The 16,186-nt window shown below is 49.4% G+C and overlaps 1 protein-coding gene across 1 annotated transcript in view; it reads right to left on the bottom strand.

Annotated features, from left to right (window-relative positions):
- Positions 1–16,186, bottom strand: part of EGFR (epidermal growth factor receptor) — a 197,133-nt gene that overhangs the window by 42,516 nt on the left and 138,431 nt on the right. The window contains exons 3-8 of the mRNA XM_080818589.1: positions 15,388–15,571; positions 12,733–12,867; positions 7,444–7,512; positions 6,284–6,402; positions 4,812–4,953; positions 3,161–3,277 (exon numbers count right to left, since the gene is read on the bottom strand). Coding sequence (XP_080674715.1) covers positions 3,161–3,277; positions 4,812–4,953; positions 6,284–6,402; positions 7,444–7,512; positions 12,733–12,867; positions 15,388–15,571 — 766 coding nt within the window. The remainder of the gene's footprint in view (positions 1–3,160; positions 3,278–4,811; positions 4,954–6,283; positions 6,403–7,443; positions 7,513–12,732; positions 12,868–15,387; positions 15,572–16,186) is intronic.

Genomic DNA, 16,186 nt, shown 5'->3' with positions numbered 1-16,186 from the left:
ACCCACGGAGCCACCCAGGCGCCCCTCATTGTCTATTTTAAAGAAACAATGGATCTGGATTATTTTTTATTAAAAAGAGCAAGATGTGTTCATTTGAGAATGCTGCAAAGTAGAATCAAGGGACCAAAATGACCAGAGTTTCCACTGCAGGATATTTTGAGAAATGTTATTTCCAGCTACCCTCCAGGGTTATGTCATACCAGATTATGTAGTTTTTTTTGTTTTGTTTTTTTGTTTCTTTTACTTCTTCTGCTGTGAACGTTCCTCATATTATTAAAACTATTTACGAACATGATTTTTAATGGCTGTCTTACATTACGTCATAGGGAATACTATAATAACTTTTATCAGATAAACTGCTTTTCTTCCCCTGTGTTTACTTGAACCAAATGCTTTGATCTGTGTCCTATTGCTACATCAGTCTCAAAGGCCCTTTTCCACACTCCAAGCCCCTTTATTAATTTATATCCACTCCTAAATTTCCATCTCAAATGCCATCTCCACCCTAAAGTCCGCTTATCTGTTGTAATTCTCCCTCTAGAATTTGCAGAGCAATTTTGGTACCTATCTTCCAGACTTATCTTGACTTTGAAGTATAATCACTGGAAATCTCATTGCTCAGGATAAGGTCCTATTCTTTCCTCGCCCCGGGGTTCTAGGAGAAGCAGTTAAGCTCTGCTGCCCGCCCCCCGTGCCCCTGTGCTCCGCTCCGCTGGGAGTCCCTTGTTGCTCGTAAGGAAACTGGACATCTCTGACTCCGGTGGCCAGGACTGGGTCTCCAGGCTCACCCTGTGGGCCATGTTTCTGTCTGGTTCTGAGGAGCCGCTCTAAGGAGTCCTGGGTTGAAGGGCTCAACAGCCTTCCTGGGCTGCATCTAACACACTGGGGGTTGTGGGACTCAGAGCCAGACTTCCTTAGGATTCACAGGGTCTGGCTGACAATGGAGAATGAGGTGGCCCTATGAGGACTTGCCATTTAATTACAGGTCTGGCAGAGAATTCCATGGGTTGGAGAGAATATTCAGGCTCTCTCTGCTTGTGTGTGACAATGTGGTAGGGTTCCTTAAATCCTAAATTCAGAGACCAATTGTATATTCACCCCTAGACTTCCCTGGCACCTCCTTCCTTCCCCAGGGATACTGCCCTATAGCCAAAGGGATCGGAATCGGGGATGTATAGAAAAATAGGGAATGATAATTATAGGCGAATCAAACTGTTTGTTGAACACAAAATTAACAAAACCAAACCAAAACCATATCTGATTCTATCAGTCCATTCGAGGATGCTGACAGTAACCCTCTCTCTCTTACTTCCCCTGTGCCGGGTACTACCCCACATTCTCATTTTCCTCCTTCCATGTCTGCTCTGCCAGACAGTCTCCTGAGGCCAAAGGATACTCTTCCATTAGGGCACCTGCCCCAACTGCCCCACAGGAGTTACGAGCCCAGGAAGACAGGGACTTGGCCGACAAGCTCATGGGTCTGGCTTGGGACCTCGACTGCACGAACTTCAAATCTCGACTGCCATTCTTAGCTGCTGAAACTTGGGCAAGTCATTTAGATTCTCTGTTACTCAGCGTCCTCATCTGCAGAATGGGGATCCTAATAACAGACTTCCCCATGGCGTCGGGAGGATTCAATGACATGGAACAGGGAAGGTGACTCTGCCCCATGGGGACACCTGTGAAATGTGAAATGGGAGCAAAGAGGGGAGCGATCCGTTTTGACTGAAAAGACTGATGGCTTTCCAGGGAAGGGTGGCGCTAGAAGCGGACACCCGAGGTAAGCAGCTATGCACTCGGATGTTATTTGTAATAGCAGGATAGTGTAACAGTCTAAATGGCCACATAAAGGGAGATCCATTGAATAAATTATGGTACGGCCACAGAAGGGAGCCTACACAGCTGCACCACAGGCTGAAGAAGATTCCTATGACTTTATCTGGTGTGATTTCCAGGGCCTATTCAGGTTAAGAAGCAAAGTACAGAGTGTAGATAGTATCTTTTGAGTAGAAGACATGACTGGGACCTGGGATGTGTGAAAGGGACATAGGAGGCATCTGGAGAGGCTCCTACTGGCCACATGTGGGACAATCCAAGTACCTAAATGAATGACAGGAATGGACAAGAAATTGAATAAAGAAGATTCCATGACCTCACATAGGAACTAATTTTTTTTTAAAGAAGAATGTCAGTAAATAAATGGGATGATAGAAAAAGAAAATCACTCTTTTATACCCACCAAGAAATCTTATCTAATCTGTCACCATCAGTAATGCAACAACATGGCATCATATGTCACCTGATTTGATACAATGAGAGGAAATCCACATGACCTAGGCAACCCTCCTGTGCCAAACACCCAACCGGAAGGTGGCCATGAGGAAAAATAGTCAATTAAGTCAAACTGAGGGACACTGTGCAAAACACCTGGGCTGGACACTTCACGGCTGGTCATGGAAGATAGAAGAAAAGCAAGTGAGGGGAGGGGGGCGGAGACACAGCTGTTGACCAATGAAGATAACGGGGGCAGGACGTCTACATGAAACCCATGATCCTTGACTGGGTTCTGGACTGAGAAGCAGCTAAAAATGACTTACATGGGACAGGAAGGGGAAGCCTGAATTGAACTGGGTACTAGAAAAGACTACTGAGTTGATGTTAAGTCATCCTGATGTGAACTCGTCTTTCATTACTTAGAAGAATGTCGCCATTTGTAAGAAAACATGCTGGCAAATGAAGGGGTGCAATGTTGCAATATCTGTAACTGTCCTCTAAGTCAGAAGAAACTTGTGCCCGAGCATGCACACATACAGACACAAGTATGAAGACAGTGAAAGCAATGGGGCCAAACATTACAAAGTGGGGAATTAATGTGAAAGGCATCCGGGTGTTCACTGCACTACTCTTGCAACATTTCTGGGTGTTGGGAAGTTTTTACAAAAAAAAAAAATAAAGTAAAAGATACATTAATAAGCAGAAGTAAATTGGCCTTGAGGAGCCTCCAAGAACAGGGCACGATAGGAAGGCAGGAAGAAATTTCTGAGCCTGAAGGAAGAGATTAGCTCAGATCTCTTTCAAGGGTGATGCTGAGGGGGCCTGGTGGACCCCAGCTTCGTGACTGGACAGAAAGCCTTGTCCCCACACCCCGTAGGCTTCCTACCTTTGCGGCAAGGCCCCTCACACTTCTTACACTTGCGGACGCCATCTTCCTCTACCTCGTAGCTGTCGGAGCTGCAGGCACGGACACACGAGCCGTGGTCGGTCACCACGTAGTTACCTGCAGGGACAAGGAAGGAAGGTGGCGAAAGCCGCACCAGGTGCTCCTGGGCCTCACACAATTGCCTCATGCTCTCCTACAAAGGGGCCGATGAAAAGGGCCTCTAACCCTCTGGTTTTATTTACTTGAAGGACAAAGAATGAAAGGCTGCCCTCGGAAAAGGAATCAAGTTCAAGAGTTTTAACAGCTTATCAAACCACGGTATGGAGAAATATAGCTCATCACAGACAGGAAACAGATGGGGCAGACAGAACTTGGGGTCTGCTCACAGGTTCGGAATATGGCTTTGCCGCTCATTTTTCTGTCGACTCGACCTTCACGACCTGTGGTTAAAGTCTGAATGTTTATTTAAAATAAGTGACCTTGAACAAAGCCCACTATTCCACGTCTGAGGATGGATGTAATTCCCGTGGCCCACGTGCTGCCTTCTACGGTCCCGTCCAACCCGACAAGCTTCCCTTGGCCGGGGGCGGGGGGGGTTGGCCCCACCAGCTGGGTTCTGCATTGAGCCACGCACGGTCACCATCTCCTGAGCCTCCCCTCCCTCTGGAGTAACTTATTTGTGTTAATATTAACACAAATATCAATATGTTTCTGGGGCTCTGTGTGTTCCCGTTTTGACTTCCCCAAGTACGTCCTCAAACATATTTACCAGACATTTGCGATTTTTCCTTCTGTGAATGGTTTGCCTTTGCTCCCAGGCTCCGGTTTCCTGTGGGTTTTTGAACTTTACCTATGAAGCCCTCCCTCAAAGATGACACCTGTGTCATCACTGTGGCAGTTTTATAAGACTTTAGTTCATTCCATTCTATTTCTGTGTTATTTTTTCCCTGTATAGGATTTTAAAGTTTTCATGTCCACAAATCTGGTCGGGCAAATCTCCCCCTTATAGCTGGGCTTCCAATTTTTTCCTCTTGATCTCCCCTCCTAGAAATCAAGATTGGTTTCTAATGCTCCCTTAATTAGACAACTCTACACCTTCTCTATGAGGACAAAATTCCTATCATCATTTCCCTGAACATTAGAGCCACCTGTTGATGCAAATACAAATGAGCAAAACCCAACCCAAAACAATTCAAAAAAAGCCAAACAACACAGAAAGGGACTCCTCTGAAGTTTTAGTTCCCTTAAGAGGCACAATTTTCACCAGAATCTTAACCACTAAAGAAGGCAGGTTTTCTGACACGCTCCCTCATTTAGGTCTTTTCAAGACCTGCTGGGCTCAAAAGCTAAATGGTGAAATGGCCCAAACAGACAACCGAATATTCTGGACGGCTATTACAGCTGGACCTCGGTCCCTGTCCTGGCCCCCACAGACTCCAGAACAGATGCTGGTTAACAGAGCACCAGCCATCGCCTGTCACCTGTGGCGGTGGCCTGACTCCTCACCTGTGCGCTCGGTCACCTGCCTGACAGCGAGGCCAACATAGGGACCCAAAGACTCCCCGAGACAAGGGACTCCAGGATCCCAGGGCGAGACAAAGAGGAAAGAGACGCCTGAGCAGTAAAAGGGTTTTGCATACGATGAACTCACGGGGGCACTTCTTCACGCAGGTGGCGCCAAAGCTGTATTTTCCCTCTGGGTTGACGTCCATCTGGTAGGTGGTCGGGTTGTAGAGCATGAGCGGCGGGCAGGTGTCCTTGCATGTGGTTTCGTCGCGGAACTTGCGGCACACCTGTCACAGGAGGGACGACATGCCCTGGTCAGGCTGGGCAAGGATGCTCAGGACTGTTTCGACTCCGGGCACAAAGCTCGGGTTATAGTTCTTAACGTCCAGGATTTGATGAAAGCAAAACCAAGCAATCCCCGCCCTCCCGCCCCACAAAACTAGTGAAGCACTTTCAGAAGAGTCGGAAAGACCTTAAAAGTATGATTTTTCTTGTACTGTCCTAGTTGTGATAATTTACACATTATCATGATGAAAACCCACATCTTTATTAATTTACAAATGACGAAGGAGTTCACCTGCTGGACGGGTCCCTGTGGAGTGAAATTAGTTTTAAACTCAATTTCCTGGGTTTCCCTCATAGAGGACACGTGTGGATCGGTTTTGGAATGTGTTGCCAAACTGCAGAAAACGCTAATGGGGAAGACTGCTGTGCAGAGGTGACCAGACCACATACACGGGTGACCCGAAGACCCCCAGGCCGTCTCCCCTCCAGCCCAGACCAACCTGGTCAAAACCCCTGGGGCCGGATGCAGCCTCTGGCATTTAAAAACCTCTCCTTCCCTGAAACGGGAGTCCTTAGGTGGGCCTCCTCCTCTGGAGCCCACGAGGGTCTCCTGGCACTTGGGGCTGCGTCCAGGGCTCACGTCTGCTGGCCCTCGTGTCTCTAGGACGCCCAAGGCGCGCACAATGGGGTCCACCCCCCGGGTGGATGGCACCGCCCACCGGAGCGAGGAGGCTTTCGTCTGGGCTTTCTGCAGTAACAGGGACAAGCCCCAGCGCTTCGGGCCCCCCCGGGGCGGGGGTGGGCAGGAGGCTTTGAGCTGTGCTGGGGATGGGTCAGAAGAGCTCCAGCCACGCGTTCAAGCCTGTGCGGCTCCGGGGACGTGCCTTACCGTCTCTGTGTATTTATGCTAAGGGGCCTCCCGCTGTCAACTCCGTGGGTTTAGACTGAGATGGAACGACAGAGAGTGTGACAACAGAGCCGATGGCCACCAAGAACGCTAAGGACAGACAGCTCGTATTTAGTACTGAGCTCGTCCCACGTCCAGGCCCCGGTCACGGACGCCACGTGCACTGCGTCATCGGAGCACTTAAAAGGCGCTGTTAACTGTGCATCACGCTCAGGCGAGGAAACTGAGGCACAGAGGGGTCAGAGTATTTGCCTGAGGCCACCAAGTAAGGGGCGAAGGCAGGACGATAGAGGAGGATTCGTCCCCCCGTAAGTGCTCCCACAAATGTGATTTGGTGACTTCTCCCACAGGAAGCCCCTCTCAGCCATGGTGAGAGAAGCCTCCCCCGGGGGGTGGTCGGCTGGGGGGGGCGGGGTCAGTCTTACCAGACAGTCGCTCTCGCGGGGCCCCGTGCAGCCGGCGGCACACTGGTTGTGACAGCAGTCGCTGGGGGACCTGCCGCGGCAGCGCCCCGAACACTGCTGGGCACAGATGATTTTGGTCACTGAAAAGGAGCAAAGGTCACCGGTGAGCTCAAGAGCCAGGGAGGGTGGAGGGGCCACCCCTCGGGCACCCTGCAGAGCCCTTGCAAACGGTGGTGAAGCGGCCAACAGGGGGGTGAATTCAGCGGTTCCCTGGCTCCTTAGGGCTCCGAACCTTCGAGTTCTGCCAAATCACACCGAATCGTGACCTTTCTTTTTTATTTTTTTAAATTTATTTATTTGACAGAGAGAGAGGTCACAAGTAGGCAGAGAAGCAGGCAGAGTGAGAGGAGGAATCAGGCTCCCCACTGCGCAGAAAGCCCAGTGCGGGGGTCGATCCCAGGACCCTGAGATCATGACCTGAGCCGACGGCAGAGGCTTTAACCCACTGAGCCACCCAGGTGCCCCAGAATCGTGACCTTTCTGTATTCCACCTCTTTTTCCCACTGATTTTCAGTCACTTCGGAGGACTGCCCGGGTCAGGGCTAGACTTTTAAGCCGCGCTCAAGAATTACGCGCTAGTTAGGACTGAGATGTGCGGTGAGACGGAAAATGCCACCCGGTAACAAACGTGCCTGCCGGAAAGGGGTGAGTAAAAGGATGAAACTGTCATGTCACAATTAAACCGAAGGGCCGATGGTGAAATGTGAGGCAGAGGTCCCCAGATCCCTTGGCCGCCCGTGCTCCCAAATGAGGATCCTGCAGAAAAACCCTCCTGTAAAGTACTACTCTTGCTTCTGGAGCCCCCGAGGGAAAGGGGGCTGTAACCAGAGGGGCTGGTGACAGGTAACACGGGCATGTCTCCTGTTCCCAGGAAAATATGCCAACCCCATGGTTCAAAAAGACTGGCTGGCATGGGCGTGGCTGCCTTCCACTCATTTATGGCAGATGGAGGTGCCCCGACTAGCCCACAGTGGATTAACCGCAATCGGCAAGACCATCATTCCTGCGACCACCCCCTTACGACTTTCTGGAGTCTCCCAAGGGAAAAGGCACACAGTCTGCTGCGTGGAAGGGGAGGAAAGCGGACACACGTTGATCTGAAATGCTGCTTGCTGACTTACACTTCTGGCAATTCTCCTTTCCCGGACCCCAACAACTTCCATTGGGACAGCTCGGGTCACACTTTTGGCCTAAAATGTAAAAGTAATAGTTAAATTCATATCTCAGGGGAAGAGAATGGTGGGGGGAGGGGTGGGAAACTGGTGGCAAGCCCCTGAACAATGTGATGTTCCAGAAACAAGGAGCAGCTCCCAAATTTCTAATTCTCCGTTTGTCCTTTTGCTGGCTGGTTGGTAAGGTGACTCAAAAGACTTTCATGGAAGAAAAAAAAAGATGAACCGTGTTCTGTTTTTATTTACGTTTCAGCTGCAGAAACGGAGGCAGAGAGTAATGAGTGACTTGTCACAGCTGTGAACACTGGGGTTCAAATGGTCCAGTTTCCACATGTGTTTAGGCTTGGAGAATTTTCTCCAACAGCGCTAAGGGTGTCCAGTCTGGTGGGGTGGGTACGACCCACTACATTTCCATTCTGTCCGTCTCTCGAGTGACCTGAGGGTCAGTGATCCTAGGGGACCTGGGCTCCTGCAAATAAAGACCCCTAGACCCAAAGCCAGACAGAGGCACGGAACACTGCTCGAAGGGTCAAATATTCACAGTGTGTCACCTTGCTGATCAGCTAAACATTAGCTATTGATTTGTGAGCTACTACGTGGAAATATTTGATGTCGATCAATCAGTGTTTGCAGGGATCAACTACAGATTATAGCTGCAGAGGTTTTTTAGTCTCACTAGTTGTGTTTTTGTTTTTACTAGCATGGAGATACTTGAAGACCAAAACCTCTCACCTGTATAAAGAGAACGGGTTGGGAGATGGACATCGGGGAGGGTATGTGCTATGGTGAGTGCTGTGAATTGTGTAAGACTCATGATTCACAGACCTGTACCCCTGAAGCGAATAATACATTATATGTCAACTAAAAAAGAGAGAGAGAGAGATTGAGAGAAGAGGTCGACCACCAAAGTTTGTTAAAAAGAGATCAGCCGTGCAGGTATATTTCACTGCAAAGACACGGGAACCTACAGGAGTTCCTGTATGTCCCAAAGTCACCCACAGTCAGGACAAATTTAACTCCTGGTAGAACCTAGATTTCAAATGGGACCAGCTGATCAGATTTCCTAAGTTACTGTGGAACCAGGGCACCCCTTTCGTGAGACGCAATATCCTTCCCATCACCCCAGGGGTGAAGGCTGGCACTGCAGTGCTGGTGCTCCTAGGAATCAGGAGAGACGGGGAGGCCAAACCCCAGATGCACGACGTGGGCTGTGCGTTGTGAAGCAGAGGGACAGAGACAGAGAAGACAGAGAGACAGAGACGGGAAGAGCGGGAAGAACAAAGCGGTCCACGGAAGTGGTGAAAGTGCTTGTGTCTGGACCGTGAGACATTCTTTTTTCTCTTTACCCTACCCTTCCTCATAATTCTCAAACTCCTCTTATAAACATGTAATGGGTTTACAAAACAAAAACATTTAAAATGAAAATGCTTAATGGCCTCTTCCTGTAGTGGAGACAACATCTGCCAACCCATGAATCAAGGTTTGCTTATAATTCTATTATTAACCCTCTGTTACAAAAAAGGAAATGTAGGCAAATTACATAAAATATGGATAATAGAGAAAAGCAAGAGGAGGAAATGAGAATCATCCAGAGGTAATCAATATATATATACAAGTATATGCATATATAAGAATTGACGTCACACTGTACTTTGTATCATAACTTAAAATAAGCTAATAAAAATGTTACGGCAATTTTTCCATGCCTTTAAATATCCTTTTACATAACATGATCTTCTTTTTTTAAAAAAAGATTTTATTTATTTATTTGAGAGAGAGCAAGAGAGAGTGAGAGCATGAGCAGGGGGAGGCACAGAGGGCGAGGGAGAAGCAGGCTCGCCACTGACAGGGAGACCGATGCAGGAGTCGATCCCAGGACCCAGAGATCATGACCTGAGCCGAAGGCAGAGGCTGAACCGACTGAGCCACCCAGGCACTCCCGTAACATCATTTTCAATGGCATGGCTATACCATCATTTCTTTAATCTCTTATTTTTAGATATGTAAGTTGTTTTTAAAATTCATTATAGGTAAGGCTGCAAGGAGTATTCTCGCACAAAAGCACTTTTCTATATCCTTATACTTTTCACTCCCCTTACTATTTTTTCTTTGTATTCCTAGACATGAGGAGTGCATACTTTAAAGTTTTAATACGTATGGCTAAAATTCTACCCCTGACCATATTTTATTGGTGTACATGCCCACGAGAAGAGGATGAGGATTTCTGCTTCTCGACACCTCTCCTGATCCAGGTATCTAAAAATCAGAAGGAATCCAAATCTTTTGCAAAGGCAAAGATGATACTTCTTTATTTTATTTTGACCTTTTTAAAATTACAGTAAGGAATAACATTTTACTTTATTTCTTAGGCATCGTGTGTGTGCTGGGGGAGCACAAACTGGTCATGTCTTTGGCCCCCCCATTTTTTTTTAATCGGGAGGCTCACCTTCTTCTTGAGATATCTAAGACTACTTTAAACTGTCATCTTATCAAGAATATTAACCCTTTCCAAGGCAAGCAGATGATGCACAATATTTTCCTGTTTGTCGTTAAGATTCTCTATACGGAAGTTTTCTTTATGCCATCTGACTGGGCTTTTCTTCAGTTTGATAAAACCAATAAGCATCTTTATGTTTCCTTCTAGCACTTACATCTATATTCAGTAATTTATTATATATAATATGATTTGGAATTTATATTGGCATGCAAAGCGGATGATTGATTTAATTTCCCCTTAAGGAAACCCACCTAATCGAACTTCAACTTCTGAACTACATCAACCGTAACATCACATGGGGGCACACTGGGTAACCTTTTTGATTCTTAAATCCATTGCCCATACAATACTTAAATCACCTTATGAGATTTTCCTGATAAAAATTGAATGCGACAAGTTCTCATAAGGCATGTGTGGCTTGAAAAGGTCTAGGTAAGGGCAGGGTTTCCCTTCCCACAAGGAGCATGGCAGGTTCCTCATCTCATCACTGGTTGGGTAATTAATGAGGAGAATGCAAGTGGCAGGTGGATAGTGTTCTTTTTAAAAAAACCCTTATAGTTCTGGCACTTTGATATCTTCCCCTTAATAGTTCAATCATTCTGGAACGATTTCCTGAATCATAAATTCTTCCCTCATTTGCTTGAAATGTCATTCCTTTATGGACATTTAATTAATTCATTTTTTAAAAAGATTTTATTTATTTATTTGACAGAGATCACAAGCATGTAGGGAGGCAGGCAGAGAGAAAGAGGGGAGAAGCAGGCTCCCCTCTGAGCAGAGAGCCCGATGTGGGGCTCGATCTCAGGAGCCTGAGATGACCACAGCTGAAGGCAGAGGCTTTAACGCACTGAGCCACCCAGGCACCCCTATGGACATGTCATTTAATTTAGTGAGGCTTATTCTTACTCTCTCTCTCTTCTATGTCTCTGGTTTATTCTTACGAGTCTATTCGTAACCCAACACTCTATTGGTTTACAGTTCGTGGCCTTGTCTTATTTGAATCTTGTTATTGGAAGAGTCTGCCTTCCTTCCCAGTATTTTTTTCAGGGTCTTCCTCATGGTCGTGGTGTGATGAGGACAGGCGTGCCATTTGGACTGTTGGTTCTAGTCTATGGCAAACCCATACTAGCCTCACAGCCGTCCAGCGTTAGTTTTTTGGGTGTTGTTATAAATGTCCACAATTCAACCTCCCCATTGTCCATCAGACAGCTGAGGAAAGGTTAAGCTGGACGTCATGGATAATACAAAATTTTGCATTACAGAATAAAGTCTGCAGTTCCTTGCCACGCTGACCATCGGTCGGAATCCTGTATTTAGGAAACAAAGGGGCTCGACACCCAAGTTCACAGTGGCATTATCTGTAACCAACAGGTGGAAGCAACCCCAGAGCTCACCAGCTGATGAACGGACCAACAGAACACGTGCACACAGATATCCACCCAGTGGACAACGGATACTCCTCATCCATGTAAAGGTAAGAAATTTTGACCTGTGCCACAACATGGAGGAAACTTCAAGACAGTAACCCAAGTGACAGAAGCCAGTCACAGAAAGCCAAGGACTATGTGATGCCCCTTCTGTGAGGTCCCTAGAGCTGTCACCCTCAGAGAGACGGAAAGCAGCCTGGTGGTTGCCAGGGGCTGGGGGAGTGGGAGGGGGAGTTCCTGTGGGACGGGGACAGAGTTTCAGTTTTGCAAGATGAAAAGAGTTCCGGAGACGGACAGTGGTGATGACTGTGCCACAGCGGGAATGTACTTTTACCACCACCGAACTGTACCATTTTTAAGAATGGTTCAGATGGGAGATTTCGTGTTAAGGGTATTTCAGTACGATAAGCAAATAAACAAATAAAATAAGATACAATGAAGTAACAAGAAAGGGGTTCTAGTCAATTTTGAAGATCCACGGGAGCTCCAGATTCTTTGAGACCAAAAATAAATAAACAAACAAAACCCACAAAGAAACCCCCCCACCCCACACACACAAAAACGCGTATGCAATGCACAGTTTAGGGAAACAGAGAAGCAGGAAACGGTGATGACTTATTTTAAAGGACTGAAAGACCAGGGAGACCAGGGAGGGGGAAGTTAAGAGGAGCCTGGTAACTGTAAGCATGTGTCTTCAGAGTTTCCCACACAGTGTTGCCAAGGGTCCAAGTGGTGCAGCCCCGACCTACAGCCTGGCTCCCCGCCAGCCTCCCCCTGGCACGGGCCTCTTCGCCGATGAATGGCAGGGACCAGGTTATGGGCACCAAGGGGAATATGGACAAACAGCCCCCCAACCCCCACCACTGTGCACTGCGCCCAACGTTGCTGGGGCTCTATTGTTGGAGGCCAAAGGTCAGCCTCCGTGTTTCCAGAGGGCCTGGCGCTGCTCAGCAGCCGGTCGGAAGCACACAAAAGCGTGGCTTGTCTCCTCTGGGCAAGACGGGAGAGGCCCCCGGGGCCAGCACTGACGGCCCCTGTCAACAGCCACACGAGGGCTCCGTTGTCGTGGCGGGGGGTGATCTGCCCAGTTCGCAGGCACGCCGACTGTCTCCACGAGAGACAGGTTTCCCCTCGGTCCTGAATAAGCCCTCTTCTAGCAGGCAGAGCAATTGTTTACTAGTTATTTTTGGTTTAGATGAATCTACTCTCTGTCACCCCCGCCACCCCCAACATGCTACAACTCTGTGTCCACCTCCCCCCACCCCCCCGCAACCGTAGGAGCTACAGGCAGAGGGGACTTTCTGGAGCACTTACAATTGCCCGCGTGGTTCTGGAAGTCCATCGACATATTGCTTACAAAACTGTCATCCACGATGTCCTGCCACTTGATGCTGTCCACGTTGCAGAGGACAGGGTTGTTGCTGAAGCGCACGGCGCCTTGGAGGATTTCTGCGCAGGAAAAGAACCTCGGTGACCACAAGGCCCGGTCTGTAAACTCCCGCAAAGTACGCATGCATTTCTTTACATTAGGAGTTCTGCTAAAGCAGGACCCCCCACAGAGCTCGGGCAGGGGCAGGGTGGGGGCAGGGCGGGGGGGGGGTGGGGGGAGGCAGCTGAACGATGAGGGCATGATAGTGTCACAGATGAGTTAGGCTTTTCCCATGAAACTGGTCTTGGACCACAAACCAGCAGGATGCAGAAATATGGGAAGGAAGGAAGCCCGAGGGGTCACGTGGCTGGCGAGCTTGTGCCCCCAAAGACCCTGCGGGACACGGGACACAGCCAGGTACTCTGCTGGTTTATTGAAACACACGATCTTAGCTAATGGTCACAGTGCCCTAAGGACAAAGCATGGACGTGGAAAGAGACGGTCCTCCCCAGAAGGAGCTCCGAGACTGTCGCAGAGAACGACACTTCCCAGGGCACCGTGTGGCCTGCGTTGGGGAGGGGACAGCAGGCTTTCTGAAACCAGAAGACCGGAGCCAACGTGTGTCGGTGGGACAGGCGGGCATTCTCTCCGGCGGACGGTGGAGAAAACCACAGAAGGAAGGCTGGGAGGTCCGAAAGGGCCAAACTGTGGGGCGCTGGGTTTAAACTCAGAGATGACAGCAGGACCATCAGGAGAGGACATCCGGTCAGGAGGCAGCCAGAGTCAAGCGGGTAACTCTCTAATGAGAGGTCAGAACTGGAACCACAAAGGAGGGGCATCAAGGCTGCTGTGACCCTCATGAAGACAGAGAAGTGCCAAGAAAGAGCGCACGACGGAAGGTCACGGTCGGGCCTTACAGAACACCTGTGGTCTGCCACGGTGAGAAGTAAAAGGAAAGCAGCAAAGGTGCCGGACGATTCGGGGACCCCTGACTGGGTAGCTTAGAAGAGAAAGGGGCCATCGGCCTGGACGCCATCATTCTTCTATTTTTACTTTCAGTACTTAATGATTTTATTCTTTGTGGTGGGCACTGAGTTAATTTTTAGTAACAGTACTTGATTAGTACGGAAAATCTCACACTAAATAGTTATTTGATAACAAGAAATCACGTGCACGCGTACAACCCCATCCCAACGGCGGAAAGAACACCAGCAAGGGGAGAACTCGTCGGCGCTTTTTCCGCAGTAATTCCCTTAATTTCCTCCCCCACCCCCCCATGCCCAGGAAGTGCGTACATTGTTACCCACATTTTTAAAGCAGCAGAAGCTGAGACACAGAGAGAACCGGCTCCAGGGGCATCTGGCGGGGGGGGGGGGGAGTGGTGGAACCAGGCCTGGAACCCAGACAGTCTGGCTCCGGGGTCCACGCTCTTAACTGCATCCGCCCGTCACCACGACAGAGCATGAGGCCAGACGGGCAGACGGAGGCACGCTGGACGCACGTGCCATTTTGCAAAATGTGCAAATAGCACAAATTAGTATCAGCATCAACGCAGACTGTGCGCGTGGGTGCTGTGAGCGCCTAACGTGCTGGGTGGAAAGTCTTAGGGCCGTTTCATAGGACGGCCAAACCCAGGAGCCCGACTAGAGGGCTGTGCCGGCCGCTTTGGAGCCTGGGTCTGGACGCCTCGCCTCATCCCAGCGCTGCTGTCCGCCAGGCACCAACCACTCCCAGGACTCCCCCCTATTTTGCACCCTCTACTGGCAACCCCCCTTCCCTGGTGGGCCCCCTTCCCATCACCACTGCATGGCACAGGGGAAGAGTAAAGACTCCAGCGGCCATGCCTGGCCTTTTTTTTTTTTTTTAATGAATTTGGGACCTTAGGAGGATCCCTTTGCCACCATTTCTCTATGTGTAAGATGGTGGCAGTGTAAACACCCGCGATGAAGGAAGGGGCTGGGCCCGGTGTCCCCGAAGTCACAGGACCGGCACCGGCACCGCACCCTCCACGTTGCGAGGGCATGCTTCCATTATCTTCACTTTTGTTTAAATCAACCTCTGTCTCTCCTACCCTCTTTCTTAGCTTCCACTCGGAGGACCCGAATGAGTGTCCCACTCGCGGGAATTCAAACTCTGCAACACCGTCATTCTCTGTCCTTACCATCCATGTCTCTGTCCTTAAGTCATGCTCCGTGTGACAGCATCACTCTGAAAACGGCCTCAGATAGGGGAGGTTTTTAATGCATGTCCCTTATACCCGAGGTCCAGGTAACAGGACCGGCCGTTTACTTCCTCCCTAGGCACGGAGAGCCAGAAGCCCAGCCAAGGTCGTCCGGTCTCTGTTTCCAGGAACCACTGCCATTTCTTACTAACTCTCTGGGTATCTCCGCAGGGATACAGGGCAAGTGGTACCTGGTTTAAATCTTCCCTTCCCATCACTGACCGTCTTCTTTGACTTCCACCTACTGTCTCGGGCACGTGGCTAGCACTCGGAGCATCTGTATTTGACGGATACGAGACTTCTCTGAGTGGCATTCGGAAAAGCGACCGGTTCGCTGGGCACCTGCAGCCACAGTGTCCCCGTGCCCGGGGCCTCTCACCGTGTAAGTTTCTCAGCGGAAGCTCCTGCAGCCCGGTTTTGTTCATGCCGTAGTTGGATAAGACGGATAAGGCGTGCGTGTTTTCATAGAGCACGTTTCCTCGGATGATCTGCAGGTTTTCCAAGGGGATCTTCTCCACGGTGTTCAGGGCAATGAGGACATAGCCGGCGACTTCCTGGATGGTCTGAGGAGACAAAACGGGACCACGTGTTTCTCTTGTGAGAGGAGCTCCGGAACGCAAGGTCGAACGTGGGTCCAGGAAGCCCAGGACACCTGAGTGACCCACGCGCACGAGTGACCGACGGACACGAGGCAGGTAGAGGACTACAGTGGGGACGTGGGTGGGGGAGGGGTGACGGGATTTCCGATGACTCCTACACTCTTGTCCCTCGAGCCTGCTGGCAGTAATGAAGGGCGAAGTGCGTTATTCAGGAATGCTGCGATTCTCATTTCACGTGGTTTCGGGACACTCAGAATAAAATGAGAATGTTTTATTAATTTATTTTGTATCTGTCTTGCATGCTCTCTTATTAGAAAAAAATAGTAATAACCAGGAAGACCAATTCAGCTACGACCAAACTCTGAAGCCTTCAGAGCTGGGTCCTTTTGGCTCACTAGAGCCTGCTGTGAAATATTTGGGAAAAGTGTGAAGTGGTGTAGCGGGAGTACCAAGGCAAGAGGAAAAAGCTACAAAGCGGAACTTATTTTAAAGTTCCAATTAGGGGCACCTGGGTGGTTCGGTGGGTTAAAGCCTCTGCCTTCGGCTCAGGTCATGATCCCAGGGTCCTGGGATCGAGCC

Source organism: Martes martes, assembly GCF_963455335.1.
Source record: "Martes martes genome assembly, chromosome: 11".
Classification (NCBI taxonomy): domain Eukaryota; kingdom Metazoa; phylum Chordata; class Mammalia; order Carnivora; family Mustelidae; genus Martes; species Martes martes.
Note: the sequence above shows the minus strand (reverse complement) of the source record. Positions and strands in the feature narration are given on the sequence as shown.